The sequence below is a fragment of the Sciurus vulgaris genome (assembly GCF_902686455.1).
Source record: "Sciurus vulgaris genome assembly, chromosome: 10".
In the NCBI taxonomy this organism is placed as follows: domain Eukaryota; kingdom Metazoa; phylum Chordata; class Mammalia; order Rodentia; family Sciuridae; genus Sciurus; species Sciurus vulgaris.
The window spans coordinates 7,181,319-7,203,669 of NC_136470.1; the positions used below are offsets into that span (position 1 = coordinate 7,181,319).

At 48.7% G+C, this 22,351-nt stretch overlaps 1 protein-coding gene across 2 annotated transcripts in view; it reads left to right on the plus strand.

The window, feature by feature from the left end:
- Positions 1 to 21,977, plus strand: part of KCNJ6 (potassium inwardly rectifying channel subfamily J member 6) — a 270,696-nt gene extending 248,719 nt beyond the window's left edge. For both annotated transcript variants that reach the window (XM_079156414.1, XM_079156415.1), the window contains exon 4: positions 18,457 to 21,977. In XM_079156414.1, coding sequence (XP_079012540.1) covers positions 18,457 to 18,782 — 326 coding nt within the window. In that variant the 3' untranslated portion in view covers positions 18,783 to 21,977. The remainder of the gene's footprint in view (positions 1 to 18,456) is intronic.
- The last annotated feature ends 374 nt before the right edge of the window (positions 21,978 to 22,351 follow it).

Here is a 22,351-nt window from a genome sequence, read left to right on the forward strand (position 1 = left end):
GGGTCTGGATTGAAAAATCTGCTGATATGCGTATTGGTTTCCCCCTGAATGTAATTTGGTTCTTTTCTCTCGCGGCCTTTAAAATTCTGTCTTTATTTTGTATGTTAGGTATTTTCATTATAATGTGCCTTGGTGTGGGTCTGTTGTAGTTTTGTGTATTTGGAGTCCTGTAAGCCTCTTGAACTTGATTTTCCATTTCATTCTTCAGATTTGGGAAGTTTTCTGATATTATTTCATTGAATAGGTTGTTCATTCCTTTGGCTTGTTTCTCTAGGCCTTCCTCAATCCCAATAATTCTTAAATTTGGCCTTTTCATGATATCCCATAGTTCTTGTAGATTCTGTTCATGATTTCTTACCATCTTCTCTGTTTGTTCAACTTTGTTTTCAAGGTTAAATATTTTGTCTTCAATGTCTGAGGTTCTGTCTTCCAAGTGTTCTATCCTATTGGATATGCTTTCTATGGAGTTCTTAATTTGGTTTATTGTTTCCTTCATGTCAAGGATTTCTGTTTGGTTTTTTTTCAATATCTCTAACTCTTTATTGAAATGATCTTTTGCTTCCTGTATTTGCTCTTTTAACTGTCGATTGGTGCGATCATTCAATGCTTGCATTTGCTCTTTCATCTCATCGTTTGCTTCTCTGATCATTTTAATTATGTACATTCTGAACTCCTTTTCTGTCATTTCTTCTGCCATGCTGTCATTGGGTTTTATTGATGTAACATCTAGATTTGTTTGCAGCATTTTCTTTCCTTGTTTTCTCATATTGTTCAGATATCAGTGGACCGCTGAGATATTGCAGATTTCCTCTGTTGATTTACAATGTCCCTGAAGATTTCTATATATATCCCCTCTTAGCCTTCAGTAGGCTGAAGTCTTGGAGGAAGTTGATAATGCGTTGCTCCACAAGGAAGCTGCCTCTCTAGGAGTGGTGGCCTTCAGGAGGGGTATATTCCCTGCTAGTGGGCAGAGGTGCCTCCACTTGTTGACCAATGGTCATCCAAAGGGGACCTAGGCTGTGGGCTGAGGCAAGGCCTGTTTGGGCCTGTGTCTCTGGTTTTACCGTCCTTGTGGGGAAACCTCACCAGGCAGGGAAGACTCACCCAGTGGGGAGGTCTCGCTGGTCAGTTCCCTCCTAGAGGTTCCCCTCAATTTACAGCTACCGCCTGGGCTGGGCTGCCTTCCTCTGCAAAGTTTCCAGGGGCCCGGCCCTACCTCCTGGGCCTGGGAGCCTCACCCTTCGCAGATGAATCTCCTTAGGCTGCCCCTCCTCAGAGAATTTGCCCATAGGCCTGGAACCTTCGCTCCGCCCTAAGCCTGTCTCTGTGCGGCTCTTCCACCCAGTGCTTTTGTAGGTATTAATGGCTATATAAACCCAAATCCTGCTACCTTCGGGAGACCCTTCAGTCCATGTTTACCTTTCCAAACAATTGCCTAAATGCAAGTTTGCAGCAATAGGTGGGCTAGAGAGGAGGGTCCCAGGGGAAGTGGACCTTCTGAACAGCATCAGCATGTCCAGGGCTTGCCGGCAAATGGCAGATGGAGACTCCAAGACACACAGGCTCTGCTGACCTGCAAAGCCCTCCTGACCCCTCCCGCATCCTCCCCTGTCCTCTCCTTCTGTGAGAGGCCTTCCCAGCCAGCCCCAGCCCAGAGAGGACCCCATGACCCTTCAACTGGAACATTCTCTCCGGGCTGCTTATCTATTCCCGCTCACGCACAGCCTCTCACTATCCGCTGTTTTCCATGGGGGGCGGCATTGCCTCTCCTGCTGGATCTGTGCCGCTGTAAGAGTTGTGGGTCAGCAATGCCGGCCACACTCTGTGATCTTCAAGCACGGCTAGGGGGCCCTCGACCCCAGTGAGACTCCCAGTGTCCCGCTGCAGACCACTTCCTCAAGACAGGTGGGTGCCCGCTGTCAGCCCTAGTGTTCCAGCAGAGCGTGCAGGTGACTTTTCTCTCAGAACTGGGGATGAGCCCAGAGACACTCACTCTACCACTCAGCTGTACCCCACCCCTTTTTATTTTATTTTATTTTTTTAGTTTGGGGACAGGGCCTCATAAAGTTGCCCAGGCAGACCTCAAACTTATGATCCTCCTGCCTCAGCCTCCTGAGTCTCTGGGATTACAGGGGTGCCCCTTGACACCCAGCAAGAATACAGGTGTTCTGTAAGGAATTACAGTGTAGTGACCACCATGCCACAGAGGACAGAGCAAATGCAATGGGCGTGTCAGAGTGGGAAGCCTGTCATCAGGACTGGAGGTGAGGGTGATCCGGGCCAGGGCAATGGCAATGGGGAGGGAAGTGGAGATGCGGGAAGCATCCAGATGTCCAGTCAATCGTGTGTGTTAAGAAACTGGACGCTGGGGCCAGGGAGGGAATTCTATCCAGCTGGTGGTCCCGTTGGCTGAACCTGGGGGGAGGGACAGGTTTGAAGGGAAAGGTGCTGAGCGTGTTGGGAATGTGGGCCACCCCAGGGAAGACGCACAGCGGGCAGGGGACGCAAGGTCTGGAGATGGGAGTCAGGTTGGGACTGGAGACGTGGGTTAGAAAGTCAGCCACCTGTGGAATCGTGTGATTAGATCATCCCAGATGGAAAGTGTGGACAGGACAGGAAGCTTCAGAGCCCCTGAGGAGGAACCCGAGGTCCAAGAGAACCGGAGCAGGAGATGGTAGGCAGGGCAGGTGCAGAGCCCATGCCAAGGGCATGTCTGGGGCAGGACTCCAAGGCTACGGACTGACTCCCACTTGGCTTCTTCCCTTGAAGGGCTCCGCTCAGTCTGTCACCCATGCGTGTCGGCAGCTCCCTGCTGCTGGTTGGATGAGGAGGGAGATCACTAAGATGAGGTGATCAAGGATTTGCCTCTACCGCCTTTGACCCTTGACCGCCACGGAATGTAGTCAGGATTGCCTGTGAGCGTCAGCGTTCTCAAAAGCCAATGCTGCCTTCAACACCCAGCAATCAACACACCAGGACAACAAAGGACAACAGAAACAAAGACCCTATCTCTTGCTAAAGCTGCCCTCATACATATTTATCATCCTAATTGCCAAACTCAAAACTTGGAGATTTGGTTGATTTTTAATAGAAGCTTAAAACCAGTTGAAGAAAGAGTCAGTACTCGTCTACACTGAAGACACTACCACACAGGCTTTCCCAAGCTCCGCGGAATTGCCCAAGTCCTTTGACATCTGCTTCTTTCCTTCAAGATGAAGGTATTTTAGGTGTAAATATCCTTTCTATTTTATTTGAGAAAGAAGAGTTAGGAATTTCAAGCCAAATTTTTTTAAGAACTGTTTGAGGAGAGTTCGTAATTTATAGCCACTGCATTCAGATAAGTAGCTGGAACTGACTTTATTTCTCTGACATGGAAATAAACTGGTCTTAAACTCCCTGTATCCCAGGAGAAACACATGTTCCAATTAAAGATAACTTAGTCCCTTCCAGTTTTCAATGTGGTTACTTCTGATTGAAACTGTCAATCAGCAGGTTCCCCCCAACCCTAAGAGGGGTCGGGATGAAGGTGCTGTGACATCATTTTCCCCCAGGGGCGGGCCAAGTGCATCCTGTTTCCTTGTTCCTGAAGCACTGGGTGTTGGCTGGAAGCTGCTTACACGACAGGTACCCACCAAGAGCTGACTTAGGCTACTCCTGAACAATCCCCGTGGAGAAGCTTCTCCAGGGTTCCCAGCTTCTCCAGGATGCTGGAAATCTTCCAGAACTTATCCAGAAGTGGCCCTCAAGTTTCTGGCACTGTCCAGTTCTCCTGAAAATTCTCCAGGGTTGTTCCATCTTATCCTTCTTCCCACACACAGGTCAGTCCCAGGGCAAGAGGTTTCTGAGCCCCTCCTTAGAAACCTGGGCAGTACCAAGACCAGGACGCTCCACAGCCCTGACCCTTCCCATCTTCTCTCCAGGTAGGGCAGGAGGACCTCAGTTCCCATAGATAGGACGTGTAGAACTGCCAAGTCCTTTGTTTTCCCTCAACAAAGCTTTGCTCTTGCCAAGGAGAGCCCTGCTTTCTGGGCAATGGTTCCAACTATGGACTTACAGTGTGTAGTTTACCATGCTTCCGAGATGGCCTGAGCCCTCAGCTCTAGCTCTCCCATCTGCCCAGTGAAGCAATGGCTCAGATCAACAGGAATACCCGGATCATGAGGAATAACAACACATCTGCTCTCCTCCAGGAAAATCCAGATTCCAGGCATAAAGTAGAAAGTGAGGTAGGTTTTCTTGGCCCTCAGCTGGGCAGTGAAAACCCAGAGGCCTGCTCCCGCTCTGGAAATCAGCATGGCGACAGGCTTCCCCTCCGGGTATTGCCTGCCACGTGTAAGAAGGTCACACCAGGAGAGAAGTCTCATCATCCGCTTCCCATCCCCCCCCTTTAAAATCAGCATTTTTACAGAAGACAAAGTAGATTGAAATGAACATCAAGAACAACTCTGAAGGAGAATCGAAGTGGGTTTTTTGTTTGATTTTGCTTTTTAAGGCAATATGGACCAATCGCCACAGAACATCATAGTAATCACGGGAAGCTCATTCGTTCATTCAAGTTTTATGAGAATTTGTCAGTGGTCTTGGGTCCTTGGACCTGTGGCTCCTCTGAATAGTGGACTTTGACAGGGTGAGACTCACCACTGATCTCACCCCCAAACACAGAGGCTGGCACCTTGAAGGCCTCCAAGAAAATCCCTGCTGAATAGATGAATGTGCTGGTCTCCAGGCAGCTTTGGCCCAGCTGGCAGGTCAAAGGCCCTGCCCTCCAGCTACAATCATGCGAGGATAAATTGGTGCCTGGGCCAGACAGATTGTTCTAGAATGCTGGTGGCAACCTGGCCGGAGCAATGCTAAAGCTCACTGCCTCTCATAAGTGCAAAGCTGATGGACAGACAAGGCATCTCTTCAAGGTTCCTCTGGCTGTCTGAGGCCCCATGTGGTTGAGGGCAGCCAGCAGGGTGATTGGTGCCCTGGTTCACAGTCCTGAGGGAGGCTCACTCCTGCCAGTCACTCTGAGCCGTGGTCTTTATATTCAACTTGAAGGAACCACCGGTACCTCATATGGACAAGGAAATGGAACACATTATACACGTGGGCCGCGCGGGACCCCAAAATTCATGGACGACAATGGAGGAGTACCTAGTAAAGCCCCGGGTACTAAGGCTGGCAGTGCTTAGTGATGGGGCAGGGATACAGCCTGAGAAACGCGGAGGTGGGTGAACATCACAGGGCGTACCTGCACAGACCCACCCAGCTGCGTCCTGGCAATGTGACCTTAGGGGACCACCATCCTATGTGTGGGCCGTTGACTAAAATGTTACTGTGTTTCACAAGACTCTATCAGCAGGAGCGGAAGGACGTGCCAGCAGGGGAGAGCCGTAATACCCACTGAAAACTCACCAGCATCCGCCTGTCTACATCTCTGCTTCTCTGATCGGCTTACTCTGCTCTCTCCACAGAGTGCAAACCCCTGCATGCATACCTCCTACCTCACCAAGAGAAGGGCACAGCGATACGTTCACTTGGTACCAAGCCCCCCTTGACCCGCACCCCACACACGGTCTTCCCCCGGTTCCTTGAAGGACCCAGGACCCTCTCGTGACAGACCCTCCCTCTGCCAGGAACTCCCTCTGCTCCCAGGGCGCTTACTCCTACCCCACCCACCCCTTTGCTGACCCTTCAAAGCTCAGCTCAGACGTCGCATCCTCAGGGACACTAATTCCCACACCAGGTCAAGGGTGGTCCCTCTTTAAAATTGTTTTATTTTTTCTGATTAGTCGTACATGGCAGTAGAATGCATTTATACATTTTGATAGCTCATACGTAAGTGGAGTGTAATACCTCATTTTTCTGATTGTACATGTTGCAGGATCACATGGGTCATGCAGTCACACAGGCACATGAGGTCACGTCTGTTCACTCTCCTATCCTTCCTCCCCACACCCCTCCCCTCCCTTCACACCCCTCTACCTAACATAAAGTAACCCTATTCTTCCCTATCTCCCCCTCTTATTCTGAATTAGCACCCACGTATCAGAGAAAACATTTGGCCTTTGGTTTTGGGGGTCTGACTTATTTCACTTAGCATGATATTCTGCATCCACTTCCCAGCAAATGCCAGAATTTCATTCTTCTTTAAAACTGAGTAGTAGTCCATCATATATATAAACCACATTTCCTATATCCATTCATCTGTTGAAGGGCATCTGGGTTGGTTCCATAGTTCAGCCATTGTGAATCGAGCTGCTGTAAACATTGATGTGCCTGTGTTGCTGTGGGTTGCTGGTTTTAAGTCCTTTGGCTATAAACCAAGGAGCGGGGTAACTGGGTCAGATGGTCCCTTTTTAACGTACAGTCTTACAGCAGACTCTGCTTTTTCTCCATCGCCTGATTGCAGTTGTAATTCTGCATTGATCTCAATGTCTACTTCAGTCTGAGTGGACTACTAGTCTGATGACCCCAGGGCCATGGTCACTCTCCCCCAGAACCTCCCGACGCTCTTCAGTCAGTACGTGATGAATGGATGGATGAATTACCATCACCCGGTCCTTTGTGCACTGGTCCTTGACCTGTATTTATTGGACATACTGCTGGACACAGTACGAGGGGATGGAGATGAAGCCATCGATGGCCAAGATAGTGGCCTGCCCACAGGAACACCCTCCCCAGCCTCGAGAAAGACTCGTGATGAAAACTGCGGTTCCTTAAGAAAGACCCACGGGGCGAGCCCCAGACTCTGCAAAGGCACGAGGGGACCCTGGAATCTGCTCCTACAGTCCTGTCCCGGTCTAAGCAAATCTTCTCTTCCTACTCTTTCCTGCTTTTCCTGAAGCTTCCTCCCCTTCACATGCTTGGACACACTTTTCCCCTGAAACAGCTGTTTCCTCTTTTGTTTTTGTTTGTTTTCTTTGAACCTGTGACCCCACGGGCTTCATGAATCGATGAACATCTGACCGTTCTCAAACTTCCGTCTGTACTACCTTTCAAGAAAAGAGAGTTTGTGTGGCTCATCAGAGTCCCCAAAGAAAAAGAAGAGCTGCTGTCTGAGACAGGCAGGCTAATGAGGGACACTAAAGAGCCAAGCATCAAAGAGCGTTTGGGAATGTTCAAATAACAGCCACGCATAAAGCAACCCCTGACATCAATAGCGCGTCGAGACATGGCGTCACCAGCTCTCTCCCCGCCGGGTTTTGTTGTCAACAAACAACTAAACACTTGGTGCAGGGGACAAGCTACTGATCAAGCTGCTAACTCTACTAGAGAGGCTTGCTCATCCACCAAGGAAAGGAACTGAGCGAGTTGCTAGTGGGTCCCTGAGCTCAGCACTTCCGGCGTGAACTCTGAGGGATGCCCAGGCCGGCACCTGTCTGTCCCCATACCAAGGCGGGAGAGGGAGGGAGCCCGGGAGGTAGCCGCAGCTCCAGCAGTTGGCCTCCCACATCACGGAGGAGCCTGTGTTCTGTCCCAGGCAAGGAGCACGTGAAGTGCTCTCAGATGGCTTTGGCAGGGACCGGCCAACCGGTTGGTCTTCCTACAGCATTCCCTCCATGGAAGCAGGAACCTGCGTGCTGACAACCCGCGAGGTGGGCAGAAAGGCGTGGAGGGTGGGCCAGTCTTTCAGGCTGATTGAAAGCTTTAACCATTCACATGGTTTACTAATTAAAAAGCAAAGGAGAGAGGACAAAAGCAAAGGAAATACAAATAGGAACAAGTAAACCCAACTAGTTACACCGTGGGTGACATAATTGCACATTAAAAAAAAAAGAACAAGTTCAAGAGACCCTTTTTCCATTTGTTCTGCTGAGTTACACATGACAGCAGAATGCATTTGGCAGGTTTTGCATACACAGAGAATAACTTCTTCTATGTAGGGTCCCACCCTTGAGGTTGTACACGATGTGGAGTTACTCTGGTCACGTATACAAACACAAGGCTAGGAAAGGTCAGACAAATTAATTCTACTGTTTTTCCTAGTCCCTCCCCACCCCCCTCTCTTCGTTTCCCTTTGTCTAACCCATTGGATTTCTATTATTCCCCTCCCCAACCTCCCTTGTTTTGATTCAACATCTACAATTCAGAGAGACTGTTAGGCCTTTGGTTTTGGGGGATTGACTTATTTCACTTAGCATGATATTCTCCAACTCCATCCATTTACCTGCAAATACTATTATTTTATTCTTCTTTATGGCTGAGTAATATTCCAGTGTGTGTGTGTGTGTGTGTGTGTGTGTGTGTGTGTGTGTGTGTACACCACAGTTTCTTTATCCATTCATCTATTGAAGGGCACCTAGCTGGTTTTCCTAGCTTAGCTATTGTGAGTTGAGCTGCTATAAACATTGATGTGGCTGTGTCACTGTAGTATGCTGATTCTGATTTTAAGTCCTTGGGATATAGAGTGGGATAACTGGGTCAAATGGTGGTTCCATTCCAAGTTTTCTGTGGAATCTCCATACCGCTTTCCAGAGTGTTTGCACCATTTGCAGTCCCACCAGCAATGTATGAGTGTGCCTTTTCCCCACATCCTCTCCAACACCTATTGTTGCTTGTGTTCTTGAAAATCGCCATTCTAATTGGGGTGAGATAGAATCTTAATGTAGTTTTGATTTGCATTTCTCTAATTGCTAGAGATGTTGGACATTTCTCCATATATTTGTTGACCATTCGTATTTCTTCTTCCATAAAGTGCCTCTTCAGTTGCTTTGCCCATTTATTGACTGGGTTATTTATTTTCTGGTGGTAAGTTTTCTGAATTCTTTGCTTATCCTGGAAATTAATTTCTTACCTGAGGTATTGATGGTGAAGATTTTCTCCCAGTCTGTAGGCTCTATCAAGAGACTTTTTAAAAAGGTATTTTGGTCACATAACCTCAATGGGAAGAGTCTAAGGTTAAAAGGTATTTTCAATTTTATCTCCTAGATTTTGTTAGTCTCAAAAAAAATAAAAAATAAAAAAAATCCAGGCGCACCCACAGAATTAGCAAACAGCTGTCTATTCAGCGGGCACGGGTTGTTGCCTACCATTATTTCCTTCCAGTGGAAACTCAAAGGATCCAAAGGACAGTGAGTTCCACAGAGAAAAGGAGGAAGTCCTGACCAGCCCTTGAGTGGCCTGTCCTGCTGGGGTGGGTCTCGGAGCGGGGGCACGTTCTGATTGGCTGGGAGGCCCGGGGAAGTCTCTGATTGGCACCATCAACTGGTCCCTAACCGGGGGCTGTGTGGGTTCAACAGAGTCACGTGGATTTTCCTAGTTCAGCTGAAACCATGTCCAGTCCTTGCCTTTGAGGTTGCGTCTGTGCAATGGCTCCTCAGAGGACGGCGGGCGTGGCAATTCCTACTGCCCTTTGTGTTTGATAGACAGGAGAGAGAGAGGGAGAGGGAGAGAGAGAGAGAGAGAGGGAAGGAGAGAGAGAGAGAGGGAGGGAGAGAGAGAGAGAGGGAGAGAGGGAGAGGGAGAGGGAGAGGGAGGGAGGGAGAGGGAGGGAGGGAGGGAGAGGGAGAGAGAGAGAGAGAGGGAGAGAGAGGGAGAGGGAGAGAGAGAGAGGGAGGGAGAGGGAGAGGGAGAGAGAGAGAGCGAGAAAGAGAGAGAGGGAGACAGAGAGGGAGAGGGAGAGAGGGAGAGAGAGAGGGGGAGGGAGAGAGAGAGGGAGGGAGAGAGAGAGAGGGAGGGAGGGGGAGAGAGAGGGAGAGAGAGGGAGACAGAGAGAGAGGGAGAGAGAGAGAGAGGGAGGGAGAGGGAGAGGGAGAGAGAGAGAGGGAGACAGAGAGAGAGGGAGAGGGAGGGAGGGAGAGGGAGGGAGGGAGAGGGAGAGAGAGGGAGAGGGAGAGGGAGAGAGAGGGAGAGAGAGAGAGGGAGACAGGGAGAGGGAGAGCGCTTGGGGAAGAAATGCTGGGCGGGTCCTGGTGCCTGGTGGTCGTTGTGTTGGTGGATACGTGTTACCAAGCCTTCAGGGCAGGGCACTATGGAAGTTATGAAGATCAAACGAACCCGTGGTTCCCGTCTTCAGAAGTAGGAAGGAGAGTGTGGGGGGAGAGCACAGGCCCTGGGTTCCCCACAGAGGAACCCGGCTGTTCCTCCCTGGCCCGTTGGTCTGCTCAGGCCGCCAGCAGAAGACACCACAGCCCAGGGTCCTAAACAGCGGACCTGACTTCCCACAGTCCTGGAGGCCGCAAACCGGAGGTCAGGCGGCAGCAGGTTATGCTCCTGGTGAGGACTCTGCCGCTGGCTGTCCCCCATGGCCTCTTCTGGGCAGGGAAGAACCATGCTGTGTCTTTTCCTCTTCAGGGACCCCTGTCTTACAGGATTAGGGCCTTGCCCCTAGAACCTCACTTAACCCTAATTACCTCCCTATGAGGCAATCTCCAAGTAGTCACATGGGGGTTCAGGGCTTCAAGATCGGAATCTGGGGGACACATCATTCAGCCCATAACCTGTGTGACCCAGGAAAGTTACTTAAGCTCTCTTTGCTTTGTAAAAGCAAATCACCTGTAAAAGAGATCACAGCAGCATCCGCCCCAGAAGGCTGCCATAAGGACGGGGTGGTTGACAGGAAGCATCCAGCACCTGGCACACGGTGAACACTCAGTAAATAGCACCCGTCACTTACTTCAGTACTTCACCTATAAGTGCATCAATTACTTGGTAAAAGTAGAATTAGGGGTATCAGTGGAGATGCTCCTAATGTGCATTTTTCAGCCATTTTAAAAATGCACATTTTGTTTCGTTTTTGCAGAACTGAAAATGGACCTCACTGGCCCTCCAATTTTGGGTAACAGAAAAAACTGTTTGTGGAAGGCATTTTTAAGCCGAGCATCAGGCATTGCTCATTGTTATTTAAATGATGCCTGAGGCTCCCTGTCCTGCTGCTTTGACAGGGAGCTAGGTGAATCACCAACTTATTCCTCCCCTTTGGGCGACCCAGTGCTGAGACTAAGAAACCTGGTGCACAGCGGTTTGCCTCTCTGCGCAGTTCTCACTGAGTGTGGGCACAAGGGTCCACAAAGGAAACGTCACATCACGTAGCCTGGTATTTGAAGTAAAATGGCAAAGCCTCTGTAATCAACGCCCGTTTCTTTATATTGACCATCCAGCCCTGTCACAGCGTTCAGAAGCAGCGAGGGGACGTGTGTCTGTTCTGTTTTACCTCCGTCTGACTCTCCAGGTGACTGACGTCTGCTCTGTCTAGGGATTGGACCTGGGCTTCACCCAGGGCCTGCGGGAGCACAGCTCCCTTCTGTGCGCTCTGCACATCACCGAGTCTAAAGGTAGCACTTGGGCCTGTCCGCCTGCATCTTGCCGGCCTGCCCGCTGTTTGCTGGGTGCCCGTTTGGAGCCTCAGTTTGTGTTCCTGGCTCCTCAGTAGGTTTTTAGTCCTCTGTGACCAAAACACCCAACGAGAACAACTTAGAGGAGGGAACCTCGTGTTGGCTCAGGGTTCCAGGGCTGCAGTCTGTGGTCAGCCAAGTCCACTGCTTTGGGCCCAAGATTCGGAGGAGCATCATGGCCAAAGGGCTCTGCGCAGCTCAGGATCAGGAAGCAAAGAGAGGGAAGATGCTCCTTTTCAGGCCGCGCCCCCATGGCCCCTCCTCCAGCCACACCCCACCTGCCCACAGTACCACGCAGTCCTTTCGAACTAGGATGGACTGATCAGGTTCCAGCTCTCACGATCCAGTCCCGTCACCTTGGAACTTCCTTCATTAACACAGGAACCTTGGGGGACACCCACATCCAGACCAGAGCAGGTGGGTGGACCTTGCAAACCTCATCAATAACAGGTATCCCTCCGCCACCTCCACTCCTTCCTCCCCACGTGGTCTTACCAAGGAATGGGTGGCCCAAAGATGGAATGTTTCCACGCACTACCCTGCAAGTTGAACTCTTAGAAGATCAACTAGGGGCCCAAAAAGAGAAGCTCCTGGTGGACAAATGTGGGTGGGCGTCATCTAATTCTTTGAGGGCCCAGATAGAGCAGGAAGGCAGGGAGAAGGTGAGCTCACTCTGTCTTCCAAAGCAGGGCACCATCTTCTGCCTTCAGTCATCAGCAACTCCAAGTTCTCAGATCTTGAACTTCAGGGCTTTGAACTTCAGTCACTTCTCCCCAAAAGCAAATAAACAGCAGTTCAGAACACATGGAATCAACCCCAGGGCCTTTGCACAAATGATCAGAGGCAAGCCAATGCTCCATTGAAAATGGAATTTGGTGGTTTTTGAAAACTGCAGTATGTGATAAGTACAAAATAATGACATCACAGGTTAGGTTACAAGCATAATGATAAAACACTTGAAATTTGACCACTCATTTTAAGAGCTAGAACATTACTTCCAACTTTTGACTCTATGGGTCCTCTATTGTTAGTTTCCTATTTTACTAATTTATATACTGACTTTTATTGCCTATTTCCCAAGAACTAATTCTGTTGTTCTTTCTTCTGATTTCTTAAGTTGGATAGTCTGCATGTCAATTTTCAGACTTCCTTCTTTTCTAATATCATAAATTGTCTATAAATTGTCTTACTTTCTGTGTATCCCAGAGTTTTGACACTTGGCATTTCAATACCATCCGGTTCTAAGTCTTATTGAATTTCCTTTACTGCTTCTTTGGCTGACATTGTCTAGCAGCGTGATCGTCTGTCATGAAACACATGGTAATTGTTTCGGGTCATCTGATGGTTTTCTGTCCTGCACACACAAAGCTCGGATTGAATGAGTCCGTCATGGGAGTTGGGAACTCTCTTCTCCGGTCCTCTGCTTTGTGGGATTTCCTCGCCCTTTTCAGACTCCAGGTCCTCTTTACTCAACCTTCTTCCTATAAAGACAAGATTTCTCAGCATTTTTGCTGAGCTGCTGTGTGGTCTCAGGCAACTGGGGCCACCCTCGACGTAGCCACAGCCTCTTCGATCCGCAGAATCCCTCGGCCAGTGCTCCGGTCAGAGAGCAGAATTTCCCCGTCATGGCACTGCAGAGCAGCTGGTGACCAGTCACCCTCGGGACCAGGCTGGAGCCTCCCGCTCAGTAGTGGGAGCCCCGACCCATTTTCTGGCTCCAGCAGGCCTGTTCCCAGCCTCTGCTCAGGGAGACAGGGTCTCCCGAGAGACTCTGCCATCAGCACGTGCTGCACAGGCTGGTCCGGGGCCACTCTAAAGTCAGCGACGAGTGAGGAAGGAGGACAAGGAATTCCCCTGAACGGGTCACTCTTCGAGGCCTGGATCCTGGCCCCCCTCTTCCCGCCATGCTGGCCTTGCCAGCCTCTGAGGCAGCTGCCCTCAGTGCTGTGCACAGGTCTCAGTTGTGATGGGGGTGGGGGGAGCTCTCTGTGTCCCCCACCTTCTCCAGCACCAGAAACCCCGTCCCTTACTTTCCACGGAGCTCAGTTTGATTAAAGCTGCGGTTTCAGAAGTTTCCAGCATCCCATCCTACCCGAGCTGAGGGTCCTGCGTGCATGGTCTGACATACACTGGGAGCAGAAATCTGCTGTCTTTTCTAAGGACTCACCAGCTGCATCCTTAGTAATGCAGCCTTGACGCCACCAAGGAGCCACAGCAAGCCACCGCCAGGTCACTGTTTCTTCTCAGCATTGAGTACCTGCATGACAGGGAGCCTCCTTCCTTGAAGTGTCTGCCAATGCCAAGGATGTGGAGCTACGTGTACAAAGGGCCCCAGAGGCTTTGCAGTCCGACACAGAAAGCAGACGGGCCATCAGCAGTACAGCAGTACGCAGTGATGACCACTGTGACAGGGAGTCCCTAATCCTTGTGTGGCCCTGGACACAAAAGTTATAAGGGTGCAGCACAGTGCTTGGAAACCACCAGTTAGCTGGCACTTCAAAGATGCAGGGCTCCCGTGGCAGAGGGCACCCAGGTACAGCAACTGGGGTGAGCACATGGCAGATGCCCCAGTGCAAAGTCAAACTCCTCTCCAGGACACAAAATGGATAGCGGGTAAGGAAAAGGGCTCCTTCAGTAGCTCGACCTGGCCTTCCCGGGGACACGAATGCCAACACTTGCTGCACGCCAGGAAGAGGTCCAGGTTTATTTGTCAAGCAAGTCAATAAATAAAAGGAGAGCAAAACAAAACACAGGCCAGACCTCCAGCCCAGCCAGAGGAGGAACTGTGAAGGAGCTGGGAACAGCTCCACCTCTTACCCTTCACCCCACGAGGCCTTTCTCCTTATCCCCTCCCTCCCCAGCGAGGACCCTCGGGACTTCAATACAGTGACATGGGAAGTGAGCACAGACACGCTGCCACCTCCCTTTGAGACTAGCCCAGTTGATTTCACTGTGTCACTTTTTCAAATTCAGTGAAAAAAAAAAAAACCACATTTTTTAAAAACTAAACTGGGACCAAGATCAATATGTAAAATGAACTGCTCCTAAAGAAAAAGAAAATTATCAATTTACCTGAGGAAAGCTTTTTAATTTCTTACTGATAGACAAGCACATTAATGTGTTTCTATATCTCAGATGCCAACAATGAATAGAAATTGTAAAAGGATCCAAGAGCATGAGTTTAAATCTTACTTCTTTTCAACACACAAACACTCCTACTCCAGACTTCTGAATTCCAGAAGTCTGAGAGCAAGGTGTCAGAGGATTGCTGTCTTCTGAGGACTCTCTCCGGCTTGCAGATGGCATCTTCTGCCTGTCCTCACATGGTCATCCCTCTGTGTGGTCTGTGTCCTAATCTCCTCTTCTTATAAGGACACAGACATACTGGATTAGGGCCTGACCTTATTTTAACTTTATTACCTCTTTAAAGATCTCATCTCAAAATACATCATTGTGAAATACTGGGGCTTAGGATTTCAATCTGTGGGTTTTGAGGGAACATAGTTCAGCCATCTTGGTACACCGGAGTCCAAAATGGTGCAATTTCCACAAACCTACTCAATACTATTAACAATGACCTCAAGAGATAGCCATGCCACATACTTTTGAATCACATTGTTTTATTGATTAAATAAACTATGTTATATCTATATAATGGAACAACAAAAATGCCATAAAAATGCAGTAACCATAAAATTATGCTGGAGAAACACATTTACATTTATGTAGTTACCTTTACTAGTGCTTTTTTATTTCTTCATGTGGTTTGAGTTATTGTCTGGTATCCTTTCATATCACAGAAGGACTTCATACATTATTCTTGTGGTACAGTACAGTTAGCTAACTAGTCACCAAGTCTCTCCATTGTTGTTTGTGGAAAGTTTTAATTTCTCCTTCATTGATGAAGAATAATTTTGCTAGATATTGTTTTTGGCTGACAGTTTTTCTTTCAGTGCTTGCTTTTAAAAATGTCTTCCCACTGCTTCTCACTTCCATAGTTTTCTTATGAGAAATCAGTTGTTCAGATTATTGATGATTACTTATATATGGTGAGTTACTTAGCTTTGGCTGCTTTCAGGATTCCCTCTTTATGATTGTGCTTCAACAGTTTAAGATGTGTCTAAGTATGAATATCTTTGAGTTCATCTTATTCAGAGTTTGTTTAGCTTCTTGGATCTAGTTTTCATTCATTACATCTTAAATATTTCTTCCTCTCCTTTCTATATTCTTCTTCTGAGACTCCCATTATGTATATGTTGGTATGCTCGATGGTGTTCCATCAGTTTCTGAGACTCTGCTTATGTTTCTTCATTCTTTTTTCTTTATGTTCCTCAATGATCTTCATTGTGCGCACTGATCTTCAAGCTCACTGGTTCTTTATTCTGACAGCTCAAATATGCTGTCTCTCCAGTGAACTTTTCTTTCATATATTGTGCTTTTCACTTCAGAATGTATTTTGGTTTTTTATATATAATTTGTATTTATTTACAGATATTCTCTATTTGGTGAGACATTATTCTCCTAATTTCCTTTGGTGTTTCTTTGTTTGTTTGTTTTAACATAGCTTGCTTTAGTTCTTTGGATATGTTTTAAATAACTCACTTAAAGTTTTTTGTCTAATGACTTCAACATCTGGACTTTTTTTTTTCTGGACCACTTTTCTTTCTTTGTATGGGCCATACTTTCTCCTTTCTTGCATTCATAAATTTTCGTTGAAAACTGACATTTTAAAATAATATGTGTCAACCCTGATAATAAAATTCCCCTTCCTCTCAAGTTTTCTGTTGTTACTACTATGTGTATTTTTTAGTGACTTTTCAGAGATAATTCTGTAAGTTTTATATTCTTTGGTGTATGATCACTAAGGTCCATGTTCAGTTAACTTAGTGGTTGGCTAATGATTAGACAATGATTTCCTTAAAAACCTGCAACTGGTGAGTCCCTCGGTCTTTGTCAAAAGGCTCTGCATGTATGGTAGGCATATGTGAAGCACTCAGGCAGGCACACTGTACAACTCTGCCTTGACCTTCACCTCCTGATCGCACGAGCCTCAAGGTCAATCAGAGGTGAGAGCTCAGGGCTTTCTCAGGTCTTTCTAGGACATGTTCACAGTCCCACACCCATGTGTGTTAACATGAGTTAACTTACAGAGCCCTAATTCACTTTGTCAGTCTTTACCAGTGTTCTCATTGCCTTTATGAAGGGGAGGGATTTCATTTCCCCTTTTCTAATGGCATCCTCTTGGCTGTATCCTGTGTAGCTCCTTCACACCTATATGCCAAGTTTCTAATTCTCCCTTCAGCCAATTCCACCTGCTGTAAAATCTCTATTTAGACTTTAATTTGAATAACTGTATTTATTTCCAGTTCTATCCGGTTATTTATACAGCAAGAAATGAAAGTCTGGGTAGATTTTAATTTATCTTATGTTATGTGATTGCCAGAAACAATGAGCAGCAATTGTTTAATATTGCGTCTGTCCAGGGCAGTGATAATAGCTGGAGAAAGCAACAGGATAATCAGATTACGAGAGGGAAATCTATGGAAAGAGGGTCACCAGGGCTTTGAAGCACTCTGACATAGTCCTGAAGTGCATGTGCATGTGTAGGGCTGTAATCATGCACTTCCTTTTTTAGCACCCTTTCCCCTGCTTGCCCATCTGGGCCTTGCCTGATCACACACATCCCCACCATCCCGCCTGCCTCCACCACCCGCAGCACAGATAGAGGAACTCAAAAGCCATTTGAGGAACACCAGCAAGGCAGTGCTGATCTGCTCTTCCCTGCACATTGAAGCCCCTGCAGGGTTCATTTCACAGGATGAGGTGGGGTTTGTGGAGTCAACCAGTGCAGTGGAGAAGGGCAGGCCCAGGGCTGGAGTGAGGGCTGCCGCTGGCCGGGGCTCTGACAGCTGCAGTTGAGTCAAACTCGTAAATCCCAGTTTCCTCTTCTGGACACAAAAAGCAAGTGCAATGCCTCAGGAGTGTTTCGTGGCCCTGAACCTTCTGCATAAACACCATGTCTCCCCTACCCTACCCCATCACAAGGCGGTCGCCTAATACGTGTTACTGGCTGTCCTGACGGATGACATACTGACTAGCTGACCCGTATGAACTCAGGGCCACAGCAAGACTATCAGGAGTCCTTGGCAGGGGGTCATTTGTGGGTCCCTTGTGCTACTGAAAAATCGTTGTCTTCATTGTATTTTATAGCTGTGTTGGTATAAAGGTGAGTATAGTAACATTTTCTTCTACATTAACTAAATACAGACTTTGAAAGAAATTAAAACATTTCATGGGCCCATAAAACAGTGTGAGCCCAAACTCTGTACCGACTGGCCTAACAGAGAAGTGGCCCCAGCGAATGAATGACCACATGAACACTTCCATTTCCCGCAAATGTTCATAAAAGAGCTTCGGTCTGGCTTTCATTTCTAAGATACGTGGCTCTCCTTCATTCTCTCATGTCACATTCGAAGGCCCTTATCCTGGGCTGTCAGGAGTTCATGTGGCATTTTGTGCAAATAAGAAAAAAAGTCTTCTTGTCCTTAAGAAGAGCAGAAAGCCCTTAAGGTAAATTCCCTTGCGCTCTCTCAGCAGATATCCCAGGGGGCCTAGGGCAAGTGCAATTTCTGGTGTGTACCCTCCCACCCTCGGGGGCCAAAGCCACGGCCTGGGTGTCATGGCAGTGGAGGGGAATCCTAGCCCTGGCCTCCAGCTCAGAGGCAACCTACGTGTAGCTCCATAAGCCAGACTTCATTCTAGATCTGTGATCCAGGAACTCAAGTCCCCCTGGCATGAGGGAGAGCCTCCCAAAGCACAGGTGACCCGAGTTATGACCGCAGGCTTCTCTGGGGTAGAGGGGACCAGGCAGAGCCACACACACGTACACCCGTGTGCACAAGCACACTGTCTTTCTCCCAGGCATGCAGGCACCTGCGGCTCTCTCATTCCTCCCTGGGTCCCCTGAGAGTCCTGGAGCCCCCATGGCTGGTGATCCTGTGTCTGCAATGTGAGGGACACCTCCTCGGTCGGTCCTGATGCCCCTCAGTCTGAACAGCCCTGCGCGGCAGCCCAGCCCAGCTCCTGAGCCTCCTGGGCTGGGGACAGCTCACTAAAGCCTCCCTTCTCTCCACAGGGATGACGTGCCAAGCGCGAAGCTCCTACATCACCAGTGAGATCCTGTGGGGTTACCGGTTCACGCCCGTCCTGACGCTGGAGGACGGGTTCTACGAGGTTGACTACAACAGCTTCCACGAGACCTACGAGACCAGCACCCCGTCCCTCAGTGCCAAAGAGCTGGCCGAGCTGGCCAGCAGGGCAGAGATGCCCCTGAGTTGGTCCGTGTCCAGCAAACTCAACCAACACGCAGAACTGGAGACGGAAGAGGAAGAGAAGAACCAGGAAGAGCAAACAGAAAGGAATGGTGATGTGGCCAACCTAGAGAATGAGTCCAAAGTCTAGCCCTGGCGGGGCGCCCTTCCCTCCTGCCCCAGACGTGGCCTCCCCTCGCCGCCCAGCCTCTTTTCTTTCTGTCTCTCTTGCTTTGTTCTTTATACTTAATTTTGACATTACCAGAAAACAAATCTTGGAGGTGTAAAATATCTACCTGCCCTCTCTCAGTTGTTCAGATCGACAAGGTAGACACAGATTTGGTTAAGGAGCCCTAGGCCGGCTCTTCTCAAAATACCCACCTGCAACTCCTAGAGATTTAAGCTGCTAACCTGCATGTGTCATTCAACCAGAGCTCTCCAGAGGGAGGGGCGAGGATTTTACCTGGGATGTGACGAGGGAGGTCTCCGGTGCCTATCTATCGTGCAGCAAGTCATAGGGTACAGCCCTCAGTTTTCTAGATCCTAAAACATTTCATCTGCTACAGGGTAAGGTGCTGGCCCGTGCGGGCACTGCAGGTGTAGGACCCAGGTGAGCTGAAGACTAACCACTGTACATATATATGCCTTATGTAATTATTTTCTTTTGGCAATTAGTTAAAAAAAAAAAACCCAGCATGGACAAAAGTACTGTAGAACAGAACTTCTATTAAATCATGTATATAGATGTATCATTGATGTAGTTTTAGATATCTAACTTTAGAACTAAGAAGAGAAAAAGATTCCCAATGTACAGTAGGCATTTCTTTTTTAATATCTGTTTTCCAGCTCTTCTGATTTCATGAACTGCTGGCCCTTTAATGCATGGCCTTTGTTCCGGGTCCCAGACAGGCCGCCATCAGGATTCCTTTCTGTTCCCTTGCTGACCCTTTTGTTGAATCTAATAAGCCATAGGTTCGGGGGCAGTTGGGAGGTCCAGTAGACAGGAAGACCCACCAACAATTCGCTGATATACTGTGACATGTTTACAAAACAGGTGTCCTTTTCCTCCAGATAACAAGGGCCTCACTAACCAGCCAGGGAGAGAATCCCGGGGACGGCTCCTTCTCCAGCATGTCACCGACAACATGTTGATGCTTTTCACGCGAGCGCGCGCCCTTTGGGGTACAACCGTCTAGGGAACTTCTCTGCAAACCCAGCCGTTCCCCCCTGTCATCATGAGAACCACAGGCAGTTGGCATGATGTGCACTCTAGGCAAGATGGTTGGGGTCGGGAAGGCCGTAGTGGGTGCACGCAGGGTCATCATTGAGCTCCCCTGCCAGGTGCCACCTGGCCCTGGAGGAGGGTCCCTGGGGACTGAGCCGTCAGCACTTCTTGCATTGGGATTTTTTTCATCTTCTTTTATAATTATGAAGCGGCCAGTGTTCAATATTCAAAGATTAGATCGACAATTCTAGTGGCTGTCTAAGAAACCTCTCTGGATGTGCCACTATGTGCCACTAAAAACCAAATCCAAAGCATCTGTCAATGAAAAGAAAGCAAATACATGGTAGCCTTAATTCATTTTAGCATGCAGAGGTGAAGGAAGGGAGGAGGGAACGAAGGGAGGAAGAAAGCTGTGTGTTTTGTACTGCAAACCTAGATTTCAAACTGAAACCAATAAGAAAGGGAAGAGGGACTCTTAGACAAAACCTCAGGGGCAGGTGGAGATTTTTCACTGGAAAAGATCCTTCTTGTCAATTTTGCATTTATAAACTGTTTGTTCTTTAACGTGGTTGCCCATCATAAATATTCATTGAGTGGATCCAAGTTTATTTCCAGCTCCTACAGCTGTGCTCAGTTTGAGGCTTTGCACCACGGAGGTCAAGGAGATCAACCAGCTGTCCCTCTGTGCTCCCCTGGCCATCCCCAACCGTGTGGCACAGGCCTTTGCTATACTTGGGGACCCCGTCTACTGGAAAGGATGCCCCCGATATGAGGAAAGAGGCCCCTTCAGTGAAGGTCAGGAGTCTTCTCCCTCTGAGGAGCCCATGCACCAGGATGGCTGCTTCTTGGCACTGACTCTGGAAACCACAGCTGCTGGTCATAGCCCTTCCCACATGCCAGCATCTCGTTCTTGGCATCGATTGTCTGTCGAATCCTTTATCCATTCCCACCGTCTGAGGAGGAGGTAGGGAGGAAGAGCCAGCCCACGCTCTTCCTGCACTTTCCCGGAGGCTGTGGGGAGGTAGAGGCCTGACCTGTTGGAGCCTTCAGATGGGCGCCCTTGGCCTGGGGCACAACCTGAGTACCCAGGGCCTCGGGGCAGGTGGCACACCACAAAACGGCCCAGGGCTGCAAAATGTCGCTGACCTAGCTCTCCAAGACTCGCCCAACCTTTTTAAATCCAGTACTGAGGTTTGAAGGACAAACTGGGCCTGATCCCATCCTGCCTGACCTTTAGCACAATGAAGCAAGCGCTGATGCCTGGGTCTCCCGGCGGGTTGACCGCGTGCCTGGACAGGGCACCTGGAGGGAAGGTCTCTCCCGAGGTCCCCGCCTCGACCTCAGTGTAGCTGGCGACAGAACTCGAACCAAATCTCGTAATTTTCATAATGTGAGCTCTGAATCTTTAAAGGAGGATGCTCCTGAAGGACTTTTATTAGAATGTCCCTATAAAACATGTCTATTTTTCTACTGTTATTGAGAACACAGTTTAACAGTGTATTTTGTGTCAACTGTTGAAATTTGGAAGTGAAAGAAGCTCATTAAGACTGAATTTTCTAAGCAGCAAGTAGTGAGTGGGGTTTTTCAGAGGACAGTTCAACAAATTGACCCCACAGTTTCTACCCTTTGTATTCCACAACGCCCAGCTCCCGTCCCACGGTCACTGGTCACTGGTCACTCTGTTCAGCAAAGCAAGTGCTTTGAAAATAAAGAAGGCTGTTTAAATGCACTATTAACACCCGTGGCTAATGAGGCTCCCTCAGCTCCGGTTGAGAGCGTTGGGCCTGTGTGTAGTTGAGTGGCTTTTCCATAAAGCATGGTGAGACCCGCCAGCCAGACAAGAAGCTTGAAGTGAAGCTTGAACTTGACCCCAGTCTGGCAGAGTGGGATGCGCCTGGAGGAAAGGACAGGTCGGCTGAGGTCACCCCTCCCGGGGTGCTGAGTCCCTTGGCATTCTCACCTCCCCTGCCCAACATGCTCTCCAGCTCATTTATCAGTCAATTGATGTCACTGATCAAATGTGCATGCTGCCGGCTGTCCCCTGCACTCCACATCAGCCCTTTCACAGTCACTGCAATGACTGGTTGTCCCCGACGTGGCCACTCTGTGTCCATGAGGTGGAACTCCTCCCCTGCTGCCTCTGTTCCGCTGTCCCTCTCTTCTGCTCTTTCCCGAGTTCTCTGGTTCCAAATCCGTTGACTGAATTCAGTATCTTCAGTTCCCTAAGAATTCCAGTGAGTATGTCTAAAGCTGTCACGATTTGCCTATTCCTTTTTTTTTTTTTTTTTCTTGGTACCGGGTATTGAGCCCAGGGACTCTCAACCACTGAGCCACATCCGCAGCCCTTTCTATTTTATATTTTGAGACAGCCTCACTGTTGCTGGGGCTGGCTTTGAACTCACGATCCTCCTGCCTCAGCCTCCCGAGCCGCTGGGATCACAGGTATGCGCGACCGTGCCCGCCTCTGTCGGCCTATTTCTTAAGCACAATTTTCT